Genomic DNA, 24,049 nt, shown 5'->3' on the forward strand with positions numbered 1-24,049 from the left:
CTCCCTTTTTCACCACTTCTTAAGGGAAAGTTGATTGGGACAGGATTTTAGACTGCATACCTTGCCTCAGCCAGCTTCCTCCTGGAAAGCAGGCCATCCCATGCCAGCATGGGCCAGAGGGCAGGTGCTGGGGGGGACAGCCAGCTAGCATCCAAAGGAGGGTCTGGTAGAACAGCATGGAAGTCAGGCACTAGAGAAAAACAGCTCAGTCTGTTTTTAACATTTTTTTAATCCAAAAATACATAAAATTATATTTTCTACCCCAGGTTCTTAAACTCTGGAAAAGGGGGAGTAGTTGCCAACCTTAAGTATCCAGTAACACAAAGGCTCATCATATCCATCTCAGGAAGAAGAAAGAAGAGGAAGCAACACTCAAACTTGGGAACCCCCAAATCAGGCCCATGCCCAGCAGAGGCCTTGCTGAGGGACTTGACCCACAACACTTCTTGGCTCTTTTGCCAAAAAAAGGGGTGGGGGGGCAACAATAACTAGGCCCCCAAGGTTGGAGGTGTTCTTTTCCTGCTCTTTTGGCTGCTGGCTGAGTTTCTTCAGAGCTAGAATGAACATAGGGTTAGGCCAAAGAAGATGGAGCCCTTTTAAAGCAGAGCTTTGCAGAGAGAACTTGGTGCTTAGGCCTTTCTTTGTACTTGGCCCAAATCCACATTCAGGAGACCCAGAGGTAGGACCTTGCAGCCAGCCAGGCCTTCTGGGGCTATCACAGCTGATCAGTCTACATAGTCATCCAGGAAACCTGGGCCAGCCAGTATTTGCAGCCCTGTTATTGCATGCTGACTGGGTGCATGGGCCAGGGCCTTTGTTCAGCACCAAGGCCTGCCACTGGAGGGGCCTGGGCCACAGGCTGCAGCTGTTGCTGAGACTGCCAGATGTGATGGAGCTCCTTGAACTGCTCCACCATGTGGTCTTTGAGGTCTGGGTTTGAGATCTGTAGGCGAATGCTGTCAGCTGACCAAGAAAGCTCCCCTGAGAACATCTCCAGCAGCAACCTGGCTGCAACAGGCACGACCTGGGAGACAAAGAAGAGAGAAAACTAGTGGCAGGGCTGCCAGATCCCACTGGGCATGAAAGTGGTAGACTGCCTCCTCCAGCCCTGAGCCTTGGTGATTTCTTGACAACCAAGTTCTTACCTCCCAGAGAGCCCTGACCCCCACCCTGGGTCAAGGGCCAGCCCTGTATGCGCCAGTACTCAAGCCAAGGCAGTGGGGCTGAGGGGCACACCTGTACAGTAATGAGCTTCTTCTCTCGGGGTTTTCGGTCAGGCCACTCTTCCCCGAAACAGAAGAAAATCTCAAAGGGTGGTGGGGCACTGGTCTGGCCCTTCTGGAACAGGATGAGCTCTGCATTAAGATCAAGACACCTAGTTAGTCAGAGGCTAGAACCATGCCCTGGGGGAGAGGCAGCCAGGAGGAACTTGTGGAGTCTCACCATTGAGAAACTGCTCCAGGCTGAAGAGCTTGGTCTCGACCTCCCGCTGGATGGGGTTGGGGCTTGAGCCATGGGCTGTGGCACAGGGCCCGCTCCAGAACACCTTGCATTGGCAGAGACGGATGGCATACAGGTCTTGACCCTGCAACTGGAGGATGAGCCCTCGGTCTAGGACATCCAGCAGCTGGTTGGTGTAGAAGCGTTGCTTGTCGCTGGGGATGTCCTCAGGGCTGGGGAATCGCACTTGCTCCAGGCTCACAGGGCCAAAGAGTTCCACCTGCTCTTGGGTGGCCTCCAGTTGGCTATAGAAGAGCCGGCAGCCTTGTGGGTTGCTGATGGTAAGGGCACAGGGTGGCCGCCCCCGGTATTGGAACTTGATCTCCAGGTCTGTCACTGTGGGGCAGAGGGGCAGGCCACCCCAGCCATGAGCCCCCCCACCTGTTCTGCAGCCAGGAACAAGCCCAACCTCAGCGGCTCTCTCACTTTCTCCCTCCCAGCTTCCCGCGGGGCTGGCATACATACTTTTGTTCTTTCCCGTCATCCTCCACCTTCCTTGCCAGCTCTACCACAATCTCCAGCACTGTACCCACCCCCAGCACACCCAGGTTCCTTACAAGGCAGCATATGGGGGCTGATCAGCAGGTCAGGCAAGAGTTGCTCTCCTGTAGGGGGCAGGCTGGCATCCAGGGGCCCAGGCTCCACGTTCAGCAGGACCCCAGGGAGAAGATGCCCAAAGCCAGCAGCGTCGCCATGAGGAGGTGCCAGGAGGTTGGGGGCTGGAGCTGGGGGACCCAGCCCCACAGGTGGCTGGAGAGCTGGTGACCACTTGGCATCTTCTTTGGGTAAATAGGATGCCATTGGGGGGCCAGGCTGCACTGTTTCTACAGACAGTGGGGTGGACAGAGCCATTAAAGCCACCTCTAGAAAATGCCTCCCAGGCCCACCAACTCCCACCTCCTGCCAACCCTCAGCCTCCTTTCAGCCCCCTCCCAAGTACCTATGGTACTTGTCACTTCTTATGCTAGACCCCCAACCGTACTACCTCCAAGCCCCACCTGTGATGCTCAGGCCTGGTAACATCCTCTGGAGCTAAAGAGAAGACATGGGCAAAAGAGAAGAAGGCAGAGAGAAAGGAAGGCAGGTTATTAAACTGTTCTGATGCTGAGAAAATAAGGCTGGAGAAGCACAAGGCTGTCCCCTCCTTTCTTCAGCTCAGCTGAGGCCAGACCCTACCTCCAGAGAGTCCAACCTTTATGAGGGTCAATCAGTCAATGTGACATGCTGTGTAACAACACAGCCCAGGGAGGGACAAGGTAGGCACTCTGTTCCTGTCCTTCAGATCCCCAAGAAAATAAAAAAGAGCCGCAGAGGGCCATGGGCTCCAGAGGAAGGGACCGCTCAACCCTAAAATAGGGGAGGGCAGCAAAGCCCATCTCGTCGGTCAGTGGTCAGTGCAGGCAGCTGGATGCAGCCACCTCCTCACTGCCCTGCCCCCACGCACCTCTTCTTCTTCCTCCTCTTCTTCTGTACATACACTATAATCCTCAGTGGGCTGGGACTCTGCACAGCAAGGGAGAGAAAAGGACAGGAGGGGAATCAGTGACAATGCAGGAGTTGGGACATCCAGGCTCCATTTGGGCAGCCTGAGAGGTTTCCCAAAAGCCCTGCTGGGCCTTCTGCCCTCCCCAAAGCTGTCCAAACACAGGATGAGATGAAAGGCACCACCACCAGGAACTGGTAGGGACCTCTCCCCTGACGCCAAGAGCCCAGAACAATGGCGGTGGTGAGGAAGAACCATCTGGGCCCCTGAATCCATTCCAAGCCCTGGAGTAATGACCTTGCAAAGCCCCAGCACCATGTCCTAGAAGGGCCCTGGGCCTTCCTACATTCACAGTAAGCCTGCCAGGTGGTCCATACAGGACCAGGCATGGTACCTGTGGGAGCAGGGCCATTGGAGCAGACCTCGTAGATCTTGTAGGGTTGAGGCGGCATGTCCCGGGGCCCATCATAGATGAGGCGGAAGTCCCGGCTCTTGTTAAGGGCACAGCGCAGGTTGGCCTTCCACTTGGCTGGATCAGCCTCGTCCACCCCCTCAGTATATTTCCCCGTCTCCTTGGCCCAGGCCTGGGACAGGAAGAGAGGACAGTTGACCATGGAGAACCTCACTCCTTGAAGCCCCAGCTATCCTTTTCTCTACCTTCCTGTCCTATAGGAGTCCTTGCTGAGATCTGTGGCCATAGGCTGAGCCTTGTTGAGCTGAGGGACTCATCTGCAACAAGTGGATGTGAAATAGTCCTTCTCTTGGGGTTCCAACAAGCTCAATAAACCCCGCAAGCTTTAAGGGGTATCCACGATTCACTGCTCCTAGCAGGGCAAAGAGGTATAGTTTCTACATAGGACAAAGTTACATGGTGGATATGGGTACATAATCTGGAGCCAGGCTGGTATCGAAACCAGCATGTGCCACCTGCCATGTCACTCTGCCTCTCTTTGCTTCATCCTCCTCATAATACCTATTCACAGGGTATCAGTGAGGGCTCCAAGAGTCAATGCCCATAAAGTACTCAAAACTGTGCCTTTATATAGAATGGGATGGATGTGCTTCAGCTATTGGTACGCTGCTCCTACTGCTGCTGCTGATGGTGATGTTGAGGATGCTTGCTAAGGTCTATCACTGAACTACACCCCCAGCTGCTACTATTATTTTAGATGGCAATTTGGTGATGTCAGGATTACAAAAGTTTCTACCCTCAAACCCAGCAACTGGGTTTCTATAGAATTATATAGACTAGCCAGTCACAATGGTGCATGCCTGTAATCTCAGGAGGCTGAGGCAGGAGGATCTCAAGTTCAAAACCAGCCTCAGCAACTTAGCAAGGCCCTAAGCAACTTAGCAAGATTCCCCCTTCCTTTTTTTTTTTTCTTGTGGTACCCAGAATTGAGGCCAGAATAAAAAATAAAAAGGGCTGAGGATACAGCTCTGTGGCTAAGCACCCACAATCCCAGGTACCAAAGAAAAAATTAGACTTAACACAAAATTTTATACATACAGCTTATTCACTGTAGCACTATTTGTAAAAGCAAATGATCTGTGATATCCAATGTCCATAGTGGGGGCTGGTTAAATTATGTCTAGCTGGTTAAATTATGATCAGCTCAGAGAATTGAATATGCAGGAAGAGAAAGGAGGGAACTTTTTATACACTGATTGATCTTAAAGAAATATGAAGTGCAGACAGTATGTATACCGCTAGCATTTTTGTGAAAAGCTGGGAAAAGATAGGTGGTATTTTGCTTGTCTGCACGGAAATCTCTCAGGAAAGATAAACAAGAATCTGAGGTTGAGGCAGGAGGATTGCAAGTTCAAAGCCAGCCTCAGCAACTTAGTGAGGCCCTAAGAAACTTAGTGAGACCCTGTCTCTAAATAAAATACAAAAAAAGGGCTGAGGATATGGCTCAGTGGTTGAGCGGCCCTGGGTTCAATTCCTGGTACTAAAACAAAACATGGAATCTGATAAAACTATTGCCTCTAGGGAGTGGAGTGGATAGCTGGGACAAGGGTGCAAGGGAGACTTTGCTGTAAATCATTTTATACCATTTTCATTTTGAATTATGTAACTGTTATTGAAAAATAAGAAATGGATTTGAAAAAGAACTCTGAAAAGGGAAGTTCAGGTACAAATATTAAGAAACATGTATCCAGGGGCTGGGGATGTGGCTCAAGCGGTAGCGCGCTCGCCTGGCATGCGTGTGGCCCGGGTTCGATCCTCAGCACCACATACAAACAAAGATGTTGTGTCCGCTGAGAACTAAAAAATAAATATTAAAAAATTTTCTCTCTCTCTCTCTCTCCTACTCTCTCTTTAAAAAAAAAAACATGTATCCAAGTTTTAAAAATAAGCATTCTCTTTGACCCAGAACTATCCCCAAAGTTCCAGTAACTATCCCCAACGAAACCATTTAAAGGTTAGGACTTAAGAAAGTCTAGATGAAAACGTGGTTTTCCTAGTATGGCAATATGTAAATCAATGGATGTGTAACTGATGTGATTCTGCAATCTGTATATGGGGTAAAAATGGGAGTTCATAACCCACTTGAATCAAAGTGTGAAATATGATATATCAAGAACTATGTAATGTTTTGAACAACCAACAATAAAAAATTTAAAAAAGAAAACGTGGTTTTCAACACTGAAATACGAAAAGCAGCCTGAAGAGTACAAAAATTGGTGTTGGATGCTAAATCTTTCCAGTGGAATATTCAACAGTCACTACAAGTGATGTGGGCATATTTTGGAAAGGAAAACTAGTTCTGATGTTGGGGGAAAATGGTCCAGGTCCTGGGTGCTCTGGCCCATGCTTATAATACCTACTAGCTACTCCAGAGGCTGAGATGGGAACATTGCAAGTCAAGCCAACCTGGGCAACTTAAAGAGACCCTGTCTCAAAATACAATTCTTTTATAAAAGGAGGGGCTAGGGACACAGCTCAGTTGTAGAACACTTGCCTAGCACACTTGAGGTATGAGTTAAATCCCTAGTTCCACAAAAATAAAATAACAAGAAAGAAAAAAGATTTGTAAGTTATAAAATAATATATGGCTTGATTCTAATTTTGCATTACATATACACATAGAAAACTGGAAATTATCAGCAGTTATATTTTCTATTAAAAAACCTATTATATTTTATTTATTTTTGCATTACAATTCTTAATATAGCATTATACCATAATTTATCATATCTCTGATTATATATAAGATATGTTGACACCAAATTCACATCTTCATCCATGTATTTTATATAATGATGAGGGTCTCCTTCCACCATCCATGCTATTCCCCTTCTCCCTCCCTTTCCCTCCCACCCCTATTCCCTATCTAGAGGTAATCTTCCTCCCTTGCTTTCCCTCCCAACCCCATTTTAAGTCACCCGCCTTATATCAGAGAAGACATTTGGCGTTTGTTTTTTTGGGATTGGCTAACTTCACTTAGCATAATCTGCTCTAATGCCACCCATTTCCCTGCAAATGCCATGATCTTATCCTATTATATTTTCTATTATAAAAATGATAATGGGGACTTCCTAGCATTAAGATTATGGATGAATTGGTAACCTCCAATTCTATGTATACTGAATGTGTGCTCCTGGTTAATGGCATGAGGCTAGAACCAGGGGTAGGTAGAAGTCACTAGAGGCTTTCCCAGGGACTTTTGGTCCCAACTTTGCTCTGAGGCACAGGTTAGAAAAGGTAACCCTATGGCTATGTTCCCCCTTGCTGCCTCCTTTTTTTCCTTGTGGTACTTAGAATTGAGCCCAGAAGTACTCTCACATTGAGCTTCATCCCCAGACCTTTGATATTTTTTATTTTGAGACAGGGTGGATCAAACTTGAGATTCTCCTGCCTCAGCCTCCCAAGTTGTTAGGAATGGAGGCTTGTACAATTTTGCCAGCTCCTATGTCCCCAGTCTAAGCCTGGTGTCACCTTGGCAAGGCAGCTGAAGACTGGCCAGCCTTGAGGAGATTTGTGTGTGTTTGTGTGTGTCCTCTTCCTAGGGGTGGGGGTGGCTTTAGAGGTCCAGGCAGCACCCTGCCCAACCCTTACCTTGAAGATGGTGTTGTCTCCGTCCTGGCTGGGACCATGCCGGGTGGCATGGCGCCAGGGGATGTAGAAGAATTTCCTTTCCCCGTTGACCCACTGAAGTCCTGGGTATTGGCAACTGTTCACCTGGGCCACCAGCCAGGGCTTCAGCCGCACCCGGCGGGGTGGCGGGGGAGCCCCAGGGGCTGGCTGGTTCATGGCAAAGGGGTCTGCAGGAGAAAGCAAGAGGGAGCTCAGCAGATCGGCAGCTGGACGCTCCCTGCCCTAGGTGGGGGGAGCCTGGAGGGATAGACAGTCTCTCCAGTCCATCCAGGTGTTCAAGGCCAATTCTCCTTTCCAAATCTTGGCTTTCTTGTCACAGAGTCACTGAGTCTGTGCTTTGTGTCCAGAGGGAAAGGAAGGAAGTGATTTCACACTAGGGGATGCTGTGGGCAGCCACACCAGACTCTGCACCCAGCTGGGGCTTCCCTTCTCTAACTGCTAACATAACAGAACCTAGTTGCCCCTTGGCTCTCAGCTGCCTCCCTTCACAGGTGAGGGCACTCCTCATTCCACAGCTAACAGCTGCCTGATACCTGGGACAAAGCCTGGCTCCCTTGCTTACAGGTGGGCCAACAGGTGTGAGGGCTCCCACAGGATCTGACGTTTCCACCATAACTGATCCATTCCATCCTTGCTCAGCTTCTCCTCAGCTTCTCCCCGCTCCCTGTTTTTCTCACCCTCTTTCCTCTAGGAATCCCCTCAACAAATCCTCTATATAAGAATTCCATCTCAGGTTTCTAGGAAATCTGGCCTTAGACAAAAAAATAGAATATATGAGTGAAAGGAAGGTTTCCACACCTACTTCTCAGAGCATCTGTTCTCAGTTATCCTCAGGGACGAAGGATCCCTTCACCCTGATCTCTTCCGAGAAATCCCATCAACCTATCTACCTCCAGCAAGGCTGGTGGCCATTAAGCTTACATCTGACCCCTCTAAAGCCATCCATTTCTTAGCTACTTCTTCCTGCCCCATCTTCCACTGGATACACGTTTGTTCAGCGTTTAGGAAGCCCCTAGGGTGTGCAGGCTTGTACTGCACACAGATGCAGGAAGTACAGAGCCAAGATCTCACAATTCCCCGTGGGTACCTGGGCCCCAGTCTCTGCCTCACTGGAGTCAGGTCAACAGGACACATGAAGTGTCCTCCTTTCCACCTGTTTGTACCCCCTCCCAACCCAGAAACTGAAATTCTTCACAATCTGGAGCCCCTTCCTGCTCCTGGTCAGTTTTTCTCCGTTGCTTGCCCCAAAGTCTGTAACCCCAGGGTCAGTGACCAAAAGGAGAGAGCCATCATACCAACTGGACTCTGAGGGGAATGTTGCTCAGCAAGTAAGAAACAAAGGGCTGAGCTGGACCCTTTGTCATTCCAGGCCCGCTTGGGCCTTGCGGTACAGAGCCTCAGTTTCCCCTGAAGTTCCTCTCCTAGTACTGTTTTGGGTTGCAGCTGCTACATTCCACCTCGAGACTGCCAGGGCGTCTTTCTGCAGGTTTCAGAGCAGTGCCCAGCTCAGCTACAAGGGACCCAAGCAGAGTAAGGACAGACCGGGACAAGGAGGATAGCAAGGCTCCCAGCCCTGCCCCCAGGCCTCAGAAGACTGTGGCTCAGTTCCTCTTTCTATATTAGCCTCCACCCAGCCCCAAGGGAAATGAAAGTGGTCTGATGGGACATCTCAGACACCTGACTCACTCTGGACTTAGGGAGGGAGGGGATGTAGAGAAAATTCACAAGTGAGTCCCCAAGACCAAACTTCCAACCACCCATCCCTAGCCTATTCCCTACCTCCCAAGCCAGCAGACAATCTCAGCATATTTGGTGTGGTCCTAAACATTGGGGAGCCTTACTCACCCATGTTTTTATTTGTAGCCCCAGAGTCCCTAGTCCTACAATAGAAGGATAACTGTGACCAGCAGTAGGCAATTCTTCTATGATGCCAAGTGGGTGGGCAAGTTACTCTGTTGACCCCCACATGCATGGCCAGGTCTGAAGCTGGAGGAACGGTTTTGCTGGGAGACCAGAAAACCCCCTTTGCTTCCTGCTGCTGGGGCTAAGGAGGAGCAGGGGTGAGTCCAGCCATCTGGCTCAACCCAACACTTCTCTAATTCAGAGCAAGTTTTTGAAAATATAACTTTGGCTTCAGTGTCAGAAAGCTGCAGTCCCTTGAAGTGGTCTAGGGACAAGGTATGGAGAAAGGGCTTCTACAACAAGCCCCACCATAGCTAAGAAGGTCTGTCCTCCAGGCTGCAGAAGGGTCTTCAGACTCAAGAACTTCTGACCACGACCAGTTCTGTGAGGTCCTTTCCCTTGAGCAGGATCAGGCTCATCATCCATCTCCCAAGAAGCTTTCTCCTGCCCCACAGTGGGCTTAGATCTGATTCAGATTTTCCCCAAAACTGTGAGTTCTGACTTCCAGTGTCTGAGTACATCTGCCTGATGGAGGGTCTGGAGGCTTGAGGTGAAATTTATGCAGCTCTGAGGACTGAGCCTTGGAAAGCAGAGTAAACCAAGAGCTCCTCCAATACTTTCCATGGAAATGTTGAAGAGTGTGGGCTGCTGGAGTTCTGAGGGAGCCCCCAGAAACTGGCAGTCCTGAAGCCTCTGTTGGGGTGGAGAGACCCCTCAGCTCTATAGGGCCCTATTAAATAATAGGGCCCTATTAAAGACCCAGGAGAGGACACTTGAGCAGGGGGAAACACCCAGGAACCAGGGAGCTGTAGGGAAAAAGTCAGCAGTAGTGGAAGTAATAGTTGGCAGAACAGCTGGTCCCTCTGCTTCCTCCTGAGGTTCTGATTCACATGCCTCCCTGAAAACTCCACACTCAACTCAGGGAGAAGGCAAGGGGTTCCCTTAGCAGAACCCCTAAAACCCGCCCCCTCCAGGTGAGCCGACACACCCTGGACCTGGCCCCCCTCAAAGTCCAAACACATTGAGACTCCGGGGCAGCAGGTGCTGCAGGAAGGGTTAGGGGAAGGCCAGGGTGCAAGGGGAAACCCCAAAGTAAGTCCTTTGGGTTAGAAGGGGTGATTTACCAACGATTCCCTTGTCACTAGCCGGGAGCGCCCCAAGCCTGAGAGCTAAAGGGCGGGGGCGGGGACTCTGCCTCCGGTCCCGGGGCTCTCACCTAAAGACCTCCAGCGTCCCTTACCGGCTCAGATTACATCCTTTCTGGTCCTGCTCACTTATTACCGCTCTGGGGTCCAGGCCAAGGCTGGCCCTCGCGATTTCCCGCGCAGACTGGGCGCGGGGTTGACCACCCGCACCCCCGGGGTAGCCCGCGGTGCCGCTGTACACCCAAGTACCCGCTGTACCTCTTCAGGTTGCTGTGCCCCCGCTCTTTCCCCGCCCTGTTATGCCAGGGCAAGGCCAGGAAAGTCCCCTCGTTCCACCCCCGCTCCTGGGTACCCGCTCCGGCGCCTCCCGGAGACCAGAGACTACAGCGGCGGCGGAGTGCGGTGCACAGGTCCTCACCATCTCCTCCCCCGCATCTCGGCCACACTAGTCTCACTTTCCCTCCACTTTTAGACTTGTTTCCTTCTCAAGTCAATAAGAGCTACCCCAAAATTACTGCACCCCGACTCTTCTCCGCTGCTTGGAGAGTCAGTGTCTACTTTTCTGGGCCGTGAGTCAAAGGATACACGACAACTCCATCTGACACCATCTTCCCCCAAACGCTCTTCACTGGTTTTAAGATCCTGGCAGAGTGACTGCTTGAAATCTCAACTTCTTACCCGAAAGGGTGAAGAATGGCCGAGGTAGAGGAATCGCTCTGATAGGGTTCGTGGCGTGGGGTTGGAGTCGGAGCCTCCCTCCACGGTGTCCCCAGCTACACTCCCGTCAGGCGCCAGAGTGCTGCTCCAGTCCTTGGCAATGGCGAAGCAAAGGGAGAGACGCAGCAGAGCAGGCGCCCTCGACAGTGGTGCCCACTTCTCGGTTCAAGCCTTGGGGCTCTCCCCGGGACGATGGCAGCCAGTGCCCAGCACCCCAAGCTCATCGACGCGTGGGAGGCACCTTGGAGGCATTCAGGCCGCTGGGCACGCCCTGCGGTAGGTGCCCACTAGAGCTTGGGCGCCAGGAGGAGCTGGACACGGACTCCACCCGCCCTCCCGGCAGGGTCCTGGAGGTGCCAGCCGTAGTTGAAGCCGAGGAAGTGGGTTGGCAGCAACAGGGTACCGCTCTCACTGCGCTCAGGGTGCGCTGGGCGGCGGCGCCGAAAGAGTGCGCTGCGGCGGAGACCTACCTGACTGCGGTGCGCCCTCTCGGCTGTGCCCGCGAGCACCGGCCGGGCGGCGGGGCCGAGCTGCGCCCCTCTGGAGCTGCGCCTCCCGCGGGTGGATGAACCAGCCTGGCACTTCCGCATCGCGCCGCCCACGCCCCTGGGCCCCCGCTGCGGAGCCTCAGTGCGCAGGCAGCGCCCCGCCCCGCGGAACCACCCCGAGCCCCAGCACTGACCCGGCGACCGCGGACCTGCGTTGAGCACCCGGCCAGGCCCAGGGCCTCCGGGGAGACTCCAGGCAGCGAGGTTCCCTGGACCAGTCACTGGGCTACTTCAGAAATCTGGAACCGCAAAACAGTCAACCGACAGCTGCCCTCCACCTGCTGCAATGCTCGGGGACCCAGGGTTTCCCCAGCCCGCGCCCTCCAGAAGCCCAAGATCTGATGCACGCAGGTTGTCATTGGAGCCACATACCAGGGCTCCTGAGGCCGCAGATAGCCCCGGGCCTCCCCAGCACCCGCTGGCACCCCGTGGGAGCGTGGCCCTAGCCCTGGACTGCGACGCCCCAGCTTGCAGGGGAGGATCTCTGGGCCGCTCTCCATTTCTCATCCTCAACCCCACACCTGCCTCACCCCAGCTCCTCTCTTAGTGGAGGTGTCACTGGCGCCAGACCCGCCTTTTCTTTCACCGCTACCTTCACCATTGGTTTGCCATTACGAACACTGTTTTGGTTGCATAGATGGGCCTCGCTGCCAGCCTCAACTTTCACATATTCTGTTCCTTCTGGAATATTGTTTACTTGATAACTCTGGTTCTTCAAATTTCCTATCAGCATCTCCTTCCTTAGGAATTCTGCCTTGACTTCCCCTCCTAGATGGGGGTTCCAGGACTGTGAAGGTCGTCCTCCTCTCTTCCACTGGTGATTTTTTTTTTTTTGTGGTGCTGAGGATTGAACCTAGGGTTTGTGCATGCGAGGCAAGCACTCTACCAACTGAGCTATGTCCCAGCCCTCCACTGGTGCTTTTAATGAACAACCTAAACAGGAGCCCCTCCTGTCTTTTCATTGTTTGTTTACTATAGTAGTTTTTATTTTTTTAAAAAAATTTTAGTTGTATATGGACTCAATACTCTGCCTCTCTTTGCTTCATCCTCCTCATAATACCTATTCACAGGGTATCAGTGAGGGCTCCTAATTCTCTTTCAGTGAATTCCTCACTCATGTGTAGGAATGCATTTGAGTGCTTAGCCATGTTTATTATTTTTTTAATATGTATTTTTTAGTTGTAGATGGACACCCAAGGGTGCTTTACCGCTGAGTTAAATTCCCAGCCCTCTTTTTTTTTTTAAGGCAGTCTCACTAAGGTGGCTAGGGCCTCACTAATTTTGCAGAGGACTGGGTTAGAACTGCCAGGCGAGGCAGGCGGGGCGGGGCCGCTTGCGCACCTGCTAGGCAACGCCTGCGGCTGTGACGTGTCTTGACTCCGCCTCACTCTGTTTAGGTGGAGACGAAGGTGGCGGTGGCGGCCGGTGGCGGCCGTTGTACTCGTGTGGACGAGGACGATTCGCCAGTGATTGCAGCGACTGACTGTTTTTGTTCCGGGGGGGCGGAGAGGCAGCTCCCGGCCGGGCCCTGCGGCCTGGGTCGCGGAGCTAGCCGTCCCACCTCGGTCTGAACCGATTTTTCCTTTCTGCCCCCGACCCCCTCCCCGTTCTTTCCCTGCCTACCCCGCAGAAGCCATGGAGGACGAAGAAAGAAGGAGAAAGATTGAAATCGGCCGAGCGCTGGTAGGAGAGCCGGGGACCGCCGGGCCAGAGGTGGGAGGCGGTGGCCGGAAAGGGTGGGAGGAGGCCTGGGGAACGACTTTTTAAGAATGATCTGCTATGCTCCAAGAAGTTCGGCCGCGGCCGAACCAGGCCCTCCTCCCTGTCACCTCACCTCCTGCGCCCAGTCAGGTCGCCGGCCTCGCCCGCCGCCCCGAGGAGAAAAGCGCGCCGCGTGCCGACCGCCCCTCGGGGCGCCAGCGGTGGCCCTGGAAGTGCGGGGGTCCCAGTGGGCCGGCCGCGGCGTTTCGGCCCTGCCCTCTCGCTCCTCCGCTCGCTCCCTCCCTCCCGGCGCTCGGGGCCCTACGCGCGGGCCCGGCCCGGGGCAGGGAGGACATGGGCGCCAAGCAGAGCGGCCCGGCCACCGCTAACGGCCGTACCCGTGCGTACTCAGGCTCGGATCTACCTTCCAGCAGCAGCGGAGGGGCCAATGAGACCGCGGGCAGCGGCGGCGGGGCTCGGGAGGCGGCCGCGGGCAGGTTTCCGGCTCAGGTGCCTAGTGCACATCAGCCCAGCGCTTCGGGCGGCGCAGCCGCGGCCTCGGCAGCCCCGCACAGCCGCTCCCTCGGCGGGGCCGTGGGGAGCGTGGCGTCGGGGGCCCCAGCCGCGCAGTCCTCCTTCAGCATCCCCAACAGCAGCAGCGGTCCTACGGCTCGCAGGACTCGGTGCACAGCAGCCCCGAGGGCGGCGGCGGCGGCGGCAGGGACCGGCCGGCGGGCGGGGGCCCCGGCGGGCCGCGCCTGGTGATCGGCTCCCTCCCAGCTCACCTCTCGCCGCACATGTTTGGAGGATTTAAGTGCCCTGTATGCTCAAAATTTGTACCCTCTGATGAAATGGATTTGCACCTTGTGATGTGTTTAACAAAGCCAAGAATAACCTATAATGAGGATGTACTGAGTAAAGATGCTGGGGAATGTGCAATATGTCTTGAAGAATTGCAGCAGGGAGATACTATAGCACGACTGCCTTGCCTATGCATATATCATAAAAGCTGCATAGATGAATGGTTTGAAGTAAATAGATCTTGTCCTGAGCACCCTTCAGATTAAGCATCAGATTCCTGTTTTATAGGATGCTTGAAAAATCTAGAGGATTTGAGGATCTGTCTCTGGAAAAACAAAAATGCAGGCTTACTCAGCCAGAAATCTGAGTTCTGTGAGACTTGGTAATACAGAGATGGACAATCACACAAGAAAAAAGAAAAAACATCCTGCTGAAGAGAGGACAGTAACCACAGAACTCAGTGTACCAAACTTGCATATAAGGGACACACAGGGATTTTGAAAATGCTGCACATCCCTTAATAGTCATCTACATAGGTAATACTGATGAACATTTTGTATTCAGACGCCAAAGTTAACTGATTTAAAAGTTGATTTACTTTTTATTCAGTTCTCTAGAGCTGCGCAACTAGCTGTGTTTTGATTTGTTTTGTTTTGTTTCTTTAATTTGGGGTCTCTTTTATTTCCCCCAACATAATGTTTTTGCATTCACTTATTCTTAAATTGAAAAACCATATAAGTTACTTCTCATAAAGTCTTAAATGTGAAACCAAGAAATGTAATCAAGCAGTAAAACATTCTCTGAATGTAGACCATGATCTCAAGTTCTTCCATTTTTCCCCCAAGTGTGGAAAACTAATTTCTACATAGGAAAACTAAAATATGTTTGTTTTTAAATTAAAGGTTTAAATATTATCAGAATGCTGCCCAAAGAATAAATCAAGTTACATAATTACATTTTAATTAAATAAATGTAGAAATTGTCTACTGAATTGTAGTTTATAAAATATATTGTTTCCTCTTAAATAAAACTGCTCAACATTTAATCAGCAATCATCTTGCAGCTATGCAACTTTTAAAATAATATAAATTATTCATTTTAAGTGCTGCCAGCTATAATAACTTTTGTTTTAACGGGTATTTTTTTTTTCTTTTTTCATGTGATTATTTTATTGTACTTTGCATCTCCAGGCAGTTTTCCCACATTTGGGTAAAATGTGTAGCAGAGCATAAGCTTAAAATTTATGAAAAAGAGTAAAACAGAAATTTCTGAAGTGGAAGTTGGAATAATTTGAGGGGTATTTTATATACCTTTAAACATCAGGATTTAAAATTGGGATGTCAGGTTTATAGCAATTCACACCTTTAATTTTCCAGATAATCTGGAAGTTAACATTTGATAAATGATTTTTTAAAGCAAATACAAAGATTTTGTTCATTTATAATTTATTAATGTGTTATTACTCTTATTGAAAATGTTAGAGACTTTTAAATTGAGCCTTGTGTAGAAAAAATAATGTATTAAGCAAAATTATGTGAATAAATATTCCCCCAAAATATATCTGAATGGTTAAAAATACTGGAAGAGAGCTATCAGGGCTACAATAGTGAATGTCTTTTAGAAAAAAAAAATATATCAACAATAAGTAGATTTTGCATTTTCAACATAGGGAAAATGTTATCAGTAAATATTTAGGCAGTGCACTTTACTTAGTTTAATTGAGAGTTGCACAATACTGTTTCCTTATTTTAAGCTCTCTTTAATGTATTTAAGTATTTGCTTTTTAATTTAACTCTGCTGCTCTTATTTTCCTTTAGTTTGTTTCCCTACTCTATTGCTTCTGTTTCATACTTTCTAAAAGGGCAAGTACAGGAGCAACTGCTGCTCCCCAGAAAAATTTGTGTATTATGAATAATTTAAATAATTTTTAATTGCTTTCTGTATGATTTCAAACTAGATAACATTTTCCCTCAAGTTATGCTGTGAAAAATGCCATTTGTTATGCTGCAATTGCTGCAAAGAATCCAAAACTTCCATTGTGTCAGCCAACAGCACAGTTTCATAGGTGCTTTTTTTTAGTAGTTGTAGAAAATTATTTTCCCTCAAGGGAAACATTCTTAAATTTTTTTCATAAAATCTTAGTTTGAATTTATTTCACATTTTCAATTGTGTAAGCTTTTGCACCCTCCCCTCATGTACTCCCCCAAGGAAAGCCTCTTAGACTGTGAATAATTAATTTGTTTTCTACTACTGGTATATTGTGATAAGAATTACTTTGTTGTCTTCCATTCTTAAGAGATTTATTATAGCTGTGGTAATTAATTGTTTATATTCTGGCAGTTGATTTTCTGATATAGCTTACTTGTAAACTTTACTTTTTGAACTGTACCGGCTTAAGTTCACTTTTCCTTGTTTACCTTGTCCCATATTCTCAGTCTTAATAATTTAGCCTATGTCTATCATAAGGCTGTGTGCTGCAGCTGCTACAATTGAAGCTCCTGGGATTTTAAAGAAAGTTTAGTGTTTGTCACTGTCGATGCTACTTGATTATTAATGTTTGTATATAGAAATTTTTACTGAAATCTGTTTAAAACAACCCCTTTTTGTTAACATTTACAAAGTTGTTATTTTTATTTTAAATTCAATCTCTAATGACTTCTTAGAATGAAGAATTTAGGGAAAAGGAGGCGGGAGGAGGGGTAAGCTCAAATGCTCCAGTTTTTATTCAAAATCAAAGTTATTCTGGAAAATACTATAAGTGTTAGTCTATAATATCTCTTATAATATTTGCAGTCTGTATGCAAACACTGAATAGTATAAGTGGGACATAAAATTATGTTGGATATTTAAATATTCAGCTGAAACTACTGAACACTAAATATTATGGAAATTAAAAGCCTGGATTATCAAGTTGGTTTATAGTTTTCTAGAAGAATCTTTGTAAGTACTCATCTTCAAATAAGGTTACATGTGCATATATAGAAAGCAATGTTTTTAAATTTCACTTTAGTGCCACTTTTTGTCCATAATGGATTTATTGCCAATTTGTCATACTACTTTGATCCATCTTTTTTTTTTCTGTTTGCCAGAATGTTTAAAACAGAAAAATTGTTTTGTCTGACTCTTTACCAGAGAAATAGTAGACTAAGTATAGTCTTCATATGTTTTGCAGATTTAGTTACAAATCATATTATATATTGTTTTAAGAGCCATGTTTAAGATTGAAATATAAACAATTGTTTCTATAAAAAAAAAAAAGAATAAATAAATAAAATGTAAGTGAGCAATAGGAAAAATACCTGAAATCTGAACTCCAAATGTCAACAAAAGTTGTTAAGGTTGTAGTTTTCCAGAATTTACCTATGCCTATGAATATAATGATGTTTAAATTCATACTGGATATAATCATTGAAAGCTATGAGCCTGAGACTTGCCTTATCTTTTTAAAAATGAAGTGTAATTTTCCTTTCATGAAAAGAAATAGATATGCTACAATACTAGTTTATACCTGCTATTATATCACAAAGTCTTTAATAGCAATTGCTTGCCCCTTGGTATTTTTAATATAAGTTCACCATAATTAGTCTAGTGTTACCTGGTATATAATGTGTACTTCTGATTTTAGGTGGTAAGAAAATATTTTAGGTCTTAAAAAACTTTGGATAGTATAGTAAGAAAGTTTTTACCTTTTTCAGTTTTCTTTCTGCTTATGATAACGAAAATCTGTTTGATGCTTGTCTGCCTTTAACACTCTTTTATTTTGTCCATTTTTTTTTCATAGCCTTCAGCAACCTCTAACTAAAATTTCAATAATAGATTTATCATTTCTTTTATTTTCAACTTATCTCTTAAAAGAAATAACAAGTGATATTAACTTTCAATTTATGCCAGAGATTCCATCTCCTTTTAAAATAAACTTAAAGAAAATACACTGTTTAAAATATATTAAGTAAATGATAATGTATCGATGACTAGGGTTTGGTACAAATTCTGATGATGACAGACAAATGATAAAGGGTAGAAAACACTGCTGTTTAAAATTTTAAGTTACTTGTAAGTTTTTCCAACTATAAATATGGCTGCGGTGAGCATTTGTATAGCTAATAGGCTAATTATCTTTTTTGTATAAAAGATAATTATAGACGATATCTTTTGTATAAAGTAGTAGAACAGAACAAGTGTGTTCGGAGCTCCTTGTTTTTGTGTATATTTTCATATAATCTTAAATCCAGAGATTATACTGTGAATGAGAGTCCCTCTATTCCCCTATTCTAGTTATAGAATAGTTATTCCCCTAACTCAGCTAATTTCCTCTTCTTTAGACTTGACATGTTCATTTCTTACCCCTCAATATTTAATAAGTTCATTCACAAGTACCTAGTTTTACAACCTTTACAACCCGAATATTCAATCCAATAGTTATTCTGAAACTGTGAAGTCGTCTATATTATTATCATCATTTTAACTTGGTGATAGTTTGATCTTTTAAAGAAAGTGATCCCAAAGAAAAATTATCATTGATGTTAATGATACTTTTTTCCTGTAGCTTGCCGAGTTTCGACAAAGAAGAGCTCGATTGGATGGACAAAACCCTCATAAGAAGCCAAAAAAGAAGAAAACCTCAAGCAGTAAAAATGATGTTCATGGCTTGAATATTGATCAACCAAAGAGTGAGGAGATGTTGATAAATAGTTCTCAGGGTGTTGGATCAGCCGTGATGCCTGAATCCACAATAATGAGAACTCTAAACAATGAAGAAATGCTTAAGCATGAGCAGGTCTTTTCTTTTGATGTAAGTATTCATCCAGATTTTAAAACATTCTACCTCTAACTAGAAAGTAGTGGCAGTGAAAAGTCATTAGCATCCACCTGAGGGAAGCCTGACAAAGTCATTGACTTTTTAGCATCAAGAACTGATGATTCTTTTAAAGAACTTGAACTTTTCTGATGGCATGTTAAGGATTTAGTTTTTTATTTAAAAGAGTTACATGAATTAAAGGAATGGTGTCTTTGATGCTTTTGGCTTACAGATGACATCTACTATATATGTAAAAGTTCTTGGTACTTTTGTATTTATAACAATGCCTTGTGATAAATTTTATATGCATTATTATAAGTCATTATAATTCATAATGAAATGAAATTTTTAAAGATTTGGATAATTTTTACTAGTTTTTTAATAGTATTTTTGTGAATTTTCTATCATTGTTACTAACAGCAACGTCTTAGTAAAGCAGGATTTTTTTTTTTTTTTTTTTTTTTGTAAAGTATGATATTTAGCAGGGGAAAAATGTCATAATTGTAATCATGTTTTACTTTTGTTTTAGCCGGAAAGTGAGATTTCAACCACAGCAGATGATTACACTTCGGAGGTAAGACTAACATATCCCAATTAAAAATGTCATAGATAAAATTGATATTTTTTTGAAATTATTGATTGTTGGTACTTTATTTCTTATAAATTTATATGCTTCTATATATATTTAATATAAGTTAACATAATGTAATATAAATGGATTGAAAAAATTAAAATTATATTTTACTGCTGTATCTTTTTCCAGTGGTTAGCTAAAGTCTTAACTGTTTGAATTCCTTAATCCTTAATTACATAGCAGCCCTACTTTGGTTTTTAGGAAAGTTGAGCCTGCATTTCTAGGATCCATGACCATTTTAAGATAGCCATTTAGCACAGTAAAAATTTTATAATTAGTATGATTTTTATAGTAATGCTTTTTACAAATCTTTGAATACTTGTGTGTGTGTGTGTGTGTATAAATGTTTATTGGAATTAATGTTGCTGTAGTGTTGTGCATGCGTGTGCATGCGTGTGTGTACGTGTGTGTTACTGGGCATTGAACTCAGGGCCTTGTACATGCTAGGAAAGCACTTTGTCACCAAGCTACATTCCCAGCCCTTTTTCAGTTTTATTTTAAGATAGATTCTCACTAAGTTGTCCAGGCTATCTTTGAACTTGTGATCCTCCTGTCTCAGCTTCCTGAGAAGGGATTAACGGTGTGCATCACCATGCCTGACAATGATGATTTTTATTTTAGGTGATAAACTATAAAATAGGCATTGGTCTCTTAAGAAATACCTGCCTTCTTTATATGTTTGCAATAAGTATCACTTTGTTATCTTATTCTTTTTAGATATGATTGTCATTTCTTTGCTCCTAAATTTAGAGTACATGGAAAATTATTCTTTACTCTGAATGTTAAAGCAACTTAGTATATTTCATATGTCTGAATTTATTGTAGGCTTCTAATAGAAAAACTGTGTCCTTTTTTTTAAGAGAGAGAGAGAGAGAGAGAGAGAGAGAGAGAGAGAATGAATATGAATCTTTTTTGTAGATGGACACAACATGATGCCTTTATTTTATTTTATTTTTTTAATGTGGTGCTGAGAATCGAACCCAGGTCCTGCCCATGCTAGGCGAGCACTCTACTGCTGAGCCACAATCCCAGCTCAAAAAACTATGTTCTTAAATTAACATATTACAGTTTTTATTTTTGTTGTTTGGGTGTGGGTGTGTGTATGTTACTGGGGATTAAACCCAGGGGCGCTCTACCACTGAGCTACATTCCCAGCTGTTTTTATTTGAAACTGACTTTCTAAGTTGCTCAGGCTAGCCTTGTACTTGCAAACCAGAATTATCTCAACGTTATCCATGGTGTGGTTGACTCTGAGGACCTGCCTCTGAACATCTCCCAAGAAAATGCTCCAGCAGAGCAAAATCTTGAAAGTCATTCACAAAGACATTGTTAAAATTTGCCTTGAGCTTTTTTCTGAGCTGGCACAAAATAAAGAAAACTACAGGGAAAAAAATGTCAGAGGCATTCTCTTAAACTCTCTAAAACCTGGAAGCTCTGAGGACGCCCAATAACTACTGATGCCTTTCTGAGCTGCTTGACTATCATACCTCCAATTCACCCCAGTCAGAATGACAATCATCAAGAATACAAGAAACAAAAAATGTTGGCAAGGATGTGGAGGGAAAGGGAAAAGGTACACTCAGACATTGCTAGTGTGACTGCAAATTGGTGCAATCACTATAGAAAGCAGTATGGAAATTTCCTAAGAAAACTTGGAAAGAAATCACCATTTGATCCAGTTATCACACTCCTCGGTCTATATCCAAAGGACTTAAAATCAGCATACTACAGTGATACAGCTTAATTCACAATATCTAAATTATGGAACCAACCTAGGTGCCCTTCAACAGATGAATGGATAAAGAAATTGTGATAGATATTCCCAATGAAATATTGCTCAGTCTCAAAGAAGAATGAAATTATGGCATTTGCCAGTAAATACAAGGATGTGGAGAATAATATGCTAAGTGTAATAAGTCAATCCAAAGAACTAAAGGCCGAATGTTTTCTCTGATACGTGGATGTTAATTCACAATAGGGGAGGGGACAGAGGTATTTTGAACTAGACAAAGGGAGTGAAGGGGGTGAGGGGATTTTGGGAGAGGAATGATAGTAGAATGAATCAGCCATTATTACTCCATGAGCATATATGATTATGTGACCTGTGTAACTCTATATAACATACAACCAGATGAATGAGAAGTTATACTCCACTTATGTATGATGTGCCAAATGCATTCTGTCATGTATAATTAATCAGAACAAATTAAAAATATGTAAAAATGGTTAAGATGATAAATTTTAAGTTATATATTTTATTATAAAAATTGTTTCAAAAGTTCAAATTGGGTTATGTGATACCATTAGCTTCCTTTACAAAATGTTTTGTATATTTTTTGTACCAGAACATGTGCATTGTTGGAGTCTGTAAACAAGTCAAAATAACACCTGGCATTTTGCCAGGGGAATGTTAGAGTTCGTAAACAAGTCTGGATGGTGCCTGGCAAAATGCCAGAGGGAGTGGTTTGAGAAGTAACAAAAGCGAGCCATTAAGTGTGGAGATTCCTTATTGGTTGACTGATGTATCTAGTTTATGCTAATTAGATAAGCTGTGTGGAATGTATAAATACTGCTCCTGTCCTGCAATAAACGGCTCCTATTCCTGCTGTATCAACGTACACAAGTTGTTCGTCACCCCCCAGTTATTTTGCTGCAGCCGGACTGCGGCAGTGCATCTTTTTCTTTTTTAGTGACTATTTACTAGTACAGTCATACCATTAATTATTAAACATGGCAATTAAAATATTTCCAATTTTTTTTTTCACAATTGCCAATCTCACTTCAACACTTATTCTCTGACCTTATCTTTCCATACTTGTTTAAGCCATTGCCTGAAATTTATTAAAAATTCTAAAGACTGTTCTTGCAAAAAGAAGTATCAGGGCAAGATAAGACAGTTATAAAATCCAATTTAAATTGCTGCCATTAATATTATTGAAGACCATACAAGTCTTATAGATTTTGACTCAGTGATTATATTTTAAGACAAATATTCAAAGGAAGAAAAATGCTACATCTTCGAATATTCTACATCTTTTAAACAATCTTTATAAAATATATATAACTTAAAATTTATCATCTTAACCATTTTTATATATTTTTTAATTTGTTTTTAAATGGCACTGGGGATTGAACCCAGAAGAACCTGACACTGAGCTACTTCCCTACTTTCTTTTTCTTTCTTTCTTTCTTTTTTTTTTTTTTTTGAGACAGGGTCTCATTAAGTTGCCCAAGCTAGCCTCAAACTTGCAATCCTCCTGCTTCAAGCCTCCTGAGTAGCTGGGATGAGAGGTATTACAAATCACGTCTAGATACAGTTCTGTTATTATCTCTAACACCAAAAAATAAATAAATAAAAATAATCTAACTACCCATTAATAAAAAAATTAAAAGGAAATCAAGTAACACCTTTATGGATATAAGATGGTAATTAGGAAGACCATTAAATAGGTTTACTATTCACAATCAAAATACACACACAAAAACTTTAACTAAGCTATAATCCAGAAATTGTGATCAAGTAGCTGGCTCAGGGTCCTAAACAACATCCCAGAGAGATGTTTTATGTATACAACTGTGAAATTAGAATTTGAATATCTTTAGGCATGGGGAAAATTCTCATTCACTGCAGTCTACATTACCCTTTAATACTTTATAACCAATGCTTCACCTATTCAGGAATCTGCATTTTTTTTAAAAAAACATACAATTGAACCCAGTGCTTTAGGCATGCTAGGCAAGCACTATACCACTACGCTACATCACCAACTCAGAATCAGTGTTCTTTTTTGGGGGTGGTGAGGGGGAGGTAGCAGGGATCGAAATCAGGGCACTTGACCACTAAGCTACATCCCCAGCCCCGTTTTGTATTTTATTTAGAGACAGGTTCTTACTACGTTGCTTAGCTCCTCGATTTTGCTGAGGCTGCCTTTGAACTCAAGATCCTCTTGCCTCAGCCTCCAGAGCCGCTGGGATTACAGGGGGTACACCACTGTGCCCATCCAACAGCATTCTTGATCCCTGAACATGGACTAAAAGGGACTCAGAAAGGTAAACACTGATCTCCTGATTGCATTTTTCTTTTGGGAGAGGTAGTGCCTCCTCTTATTCTTAAACCAGTTTAGTTGATATGTATGATGTAAGTGATATAGAAATATATAGTATGGTGATATTCCCCCCAGATTGGTTTTTAATGCCAACTTGTGCAGTCTCAGACTAAAAGAAACTAAATTGTGAATTTACAATAGCACAGAAGAAACATAGATGTTTTATCCACATACCCCAGATGCTATTCACACTTGTTTCACAAGCCTCTGGCGTCACTCACCTAGTGACTTGCTTGTGGAAGTCTGTAAGTTGTTTGTGTGTCACTGTAACAGCTCCCACAGTTGTCTCCTTTGGCAAACCTTTCAAAGAATTCTCTAACCATCGACAAAAGGTCTGTATAAGGAAAAAGGATAAGAATCTTAAAAGGAGACAGGGTTTACATGTCTGAGACTTTATAGGTATAGGCAAAACCCCACAGGTTTTCCTTAGCATTTTCCCCCTAGACTTGAAACAAGTAAAGGAATTAACAAAGCACTATCTTTATGCCCTCAAATGCTCTGGGTTGATATAGTCTGCAAATGCAAGCCTAGACTTCCCTTCAGAGGGGGAGCAGGCATGATTTCAGATGAAGTCCTTCTACACTTTGGAAGTGAAGCCTTTTCTATATAAGC

General features: G+C 44.7%; 3 protein-coding genes across 14 annotated transcripts in view; 2 read left to right on the plus strand and 1 right to left on the minus strand.

The window, feature by feature from the left end:
* The window catches only part of Tnpo3 (transportin 3), a 47,215-nt gene extending 25,110 nt beyond the window's left edge, over positions 1-22,105 (plus strand). For 4 of the 8 annotated variants that reach the window (XM_058582812.1, XM_058582813.1, XM_058582811.1 and 1 more), the window contains 3 exons: positions 13,028-13,080; positions 18,446-18,691; positions 19,227-22,105. Coding sequence is in view for 1 of the 8 variants with exons in the window: in XM_058582809.1 (XP_058438792.1) it covers positions 18,446-18,551 (106 nt within the window). In the remaining 7 variants the exon portion in view is untranslated. Of the gene's footprint in view, positions 1-266; positions 372-13,027; positions 13,111-18,445; positions 18,692-19,226 lie in introns of those variants that run through there. The other 4 variants (XM_058582814.1, XM_058582815.1, XM_058582809.1 and 1 more) reach the window with 3 other exon arrangements.
* Positions 210-23,771, minus strand: Irf5 (interferon regulatory factor 5). 5 transcript variants are annotated; one of them, XM_058582808.1, is made up of 9 exons: positions 23,659-23,771; positions 7,047-7,252; positions 3,378-3,567; positions 2,945-3,003; positions 2,499-2,532; positions 2,058-2,324; positions 1,444-1,836; positions 1,237-1,355; positions 210-1,024 (listed from the first exon to the last, which is right to left on the minus strand). In XM_058582808.1, exons 2-9 carry the CDS (start codon positions 7,239-7,241, stop codon positions 779-781), a joined length of 1,503 nt encoding a protein of 500 aa, XP_058438791.1. In that variant the 5' UTR covers positions 7,242-7,252; positions 23,659-23,771; the 3' UTR covers positions 210-778. The 5 variants fall into 5 exon arrangements, with proteins under 5 accessions (XP_058438791.1, XP_046310987.1, XP_046310989.1 ...); XM_046455031.2 differs by lacking the exon at positions 23,659-23,771 and adding an exon at positions 13,021-13,215; XM_046455033.2 differs by lacking the exon at positions 23,659-23,771 and adding an exon at positions 11,320-11,438.
* Positions 13,432-16,812, plus strand: LOC124099812 (E3 ubiquitin-protein ligase ZNRF2-like). Its single transcript, XM_046455037.2, is given in 2 exon segments — positions 13,432-13,759; positions 13,762-16,812. Coding segments are annotated over 2 exon segments (711 nt in total). The 5' UTR covers positions 13,432-13,452; the 3' UTR covers positions 14,166-16,812.
* Positions 23,772-24,049: the final 278 nt, after the last annotated feature.

Source organism: Marmota monax, unplaced genomic scaffold, assembly GCF_021218885.2.
Source record: "Marmota monax isolate L192 unplaced genomic scaffold, Marmota_monax_Labrador192_F-V1.1 WCK01_AAM20220418_F8-fsc00806, whole genome shotgun sequence".
Classification (NCBI taxonomy): domain Eukaryota; kingdom Metazoa; phylum Chordata; class Mammalia; order Rodentia; family Sciuridae; genus Marmota; species Marmota monax.

Bases quoted from the DNA above. Each gene is read 5' to 3' on its own strand.
- Irf5 (XM_058582808.1), bottom strand. From the start codon at position 7,241: ATGAACCAGCCAGCCCCTGGGGCTCCCCCGCCACCCCGCCGGGTGCGG. The intron at 3,568-7,046 runs GTAAGGGTTGGG...TTCCTGTCCCAG, and splicing joins GAGACAACACCATCTTCAAG to GCCTGGGCCAAGGAGACGGG. The intron at 1,837-2,057 runs GTAAGGAACCTG...TCTGCCCCACAG, and splicing joins CAGCCCCCATATGCTGCCTT to TGACAGACCTGGAGATCAAG.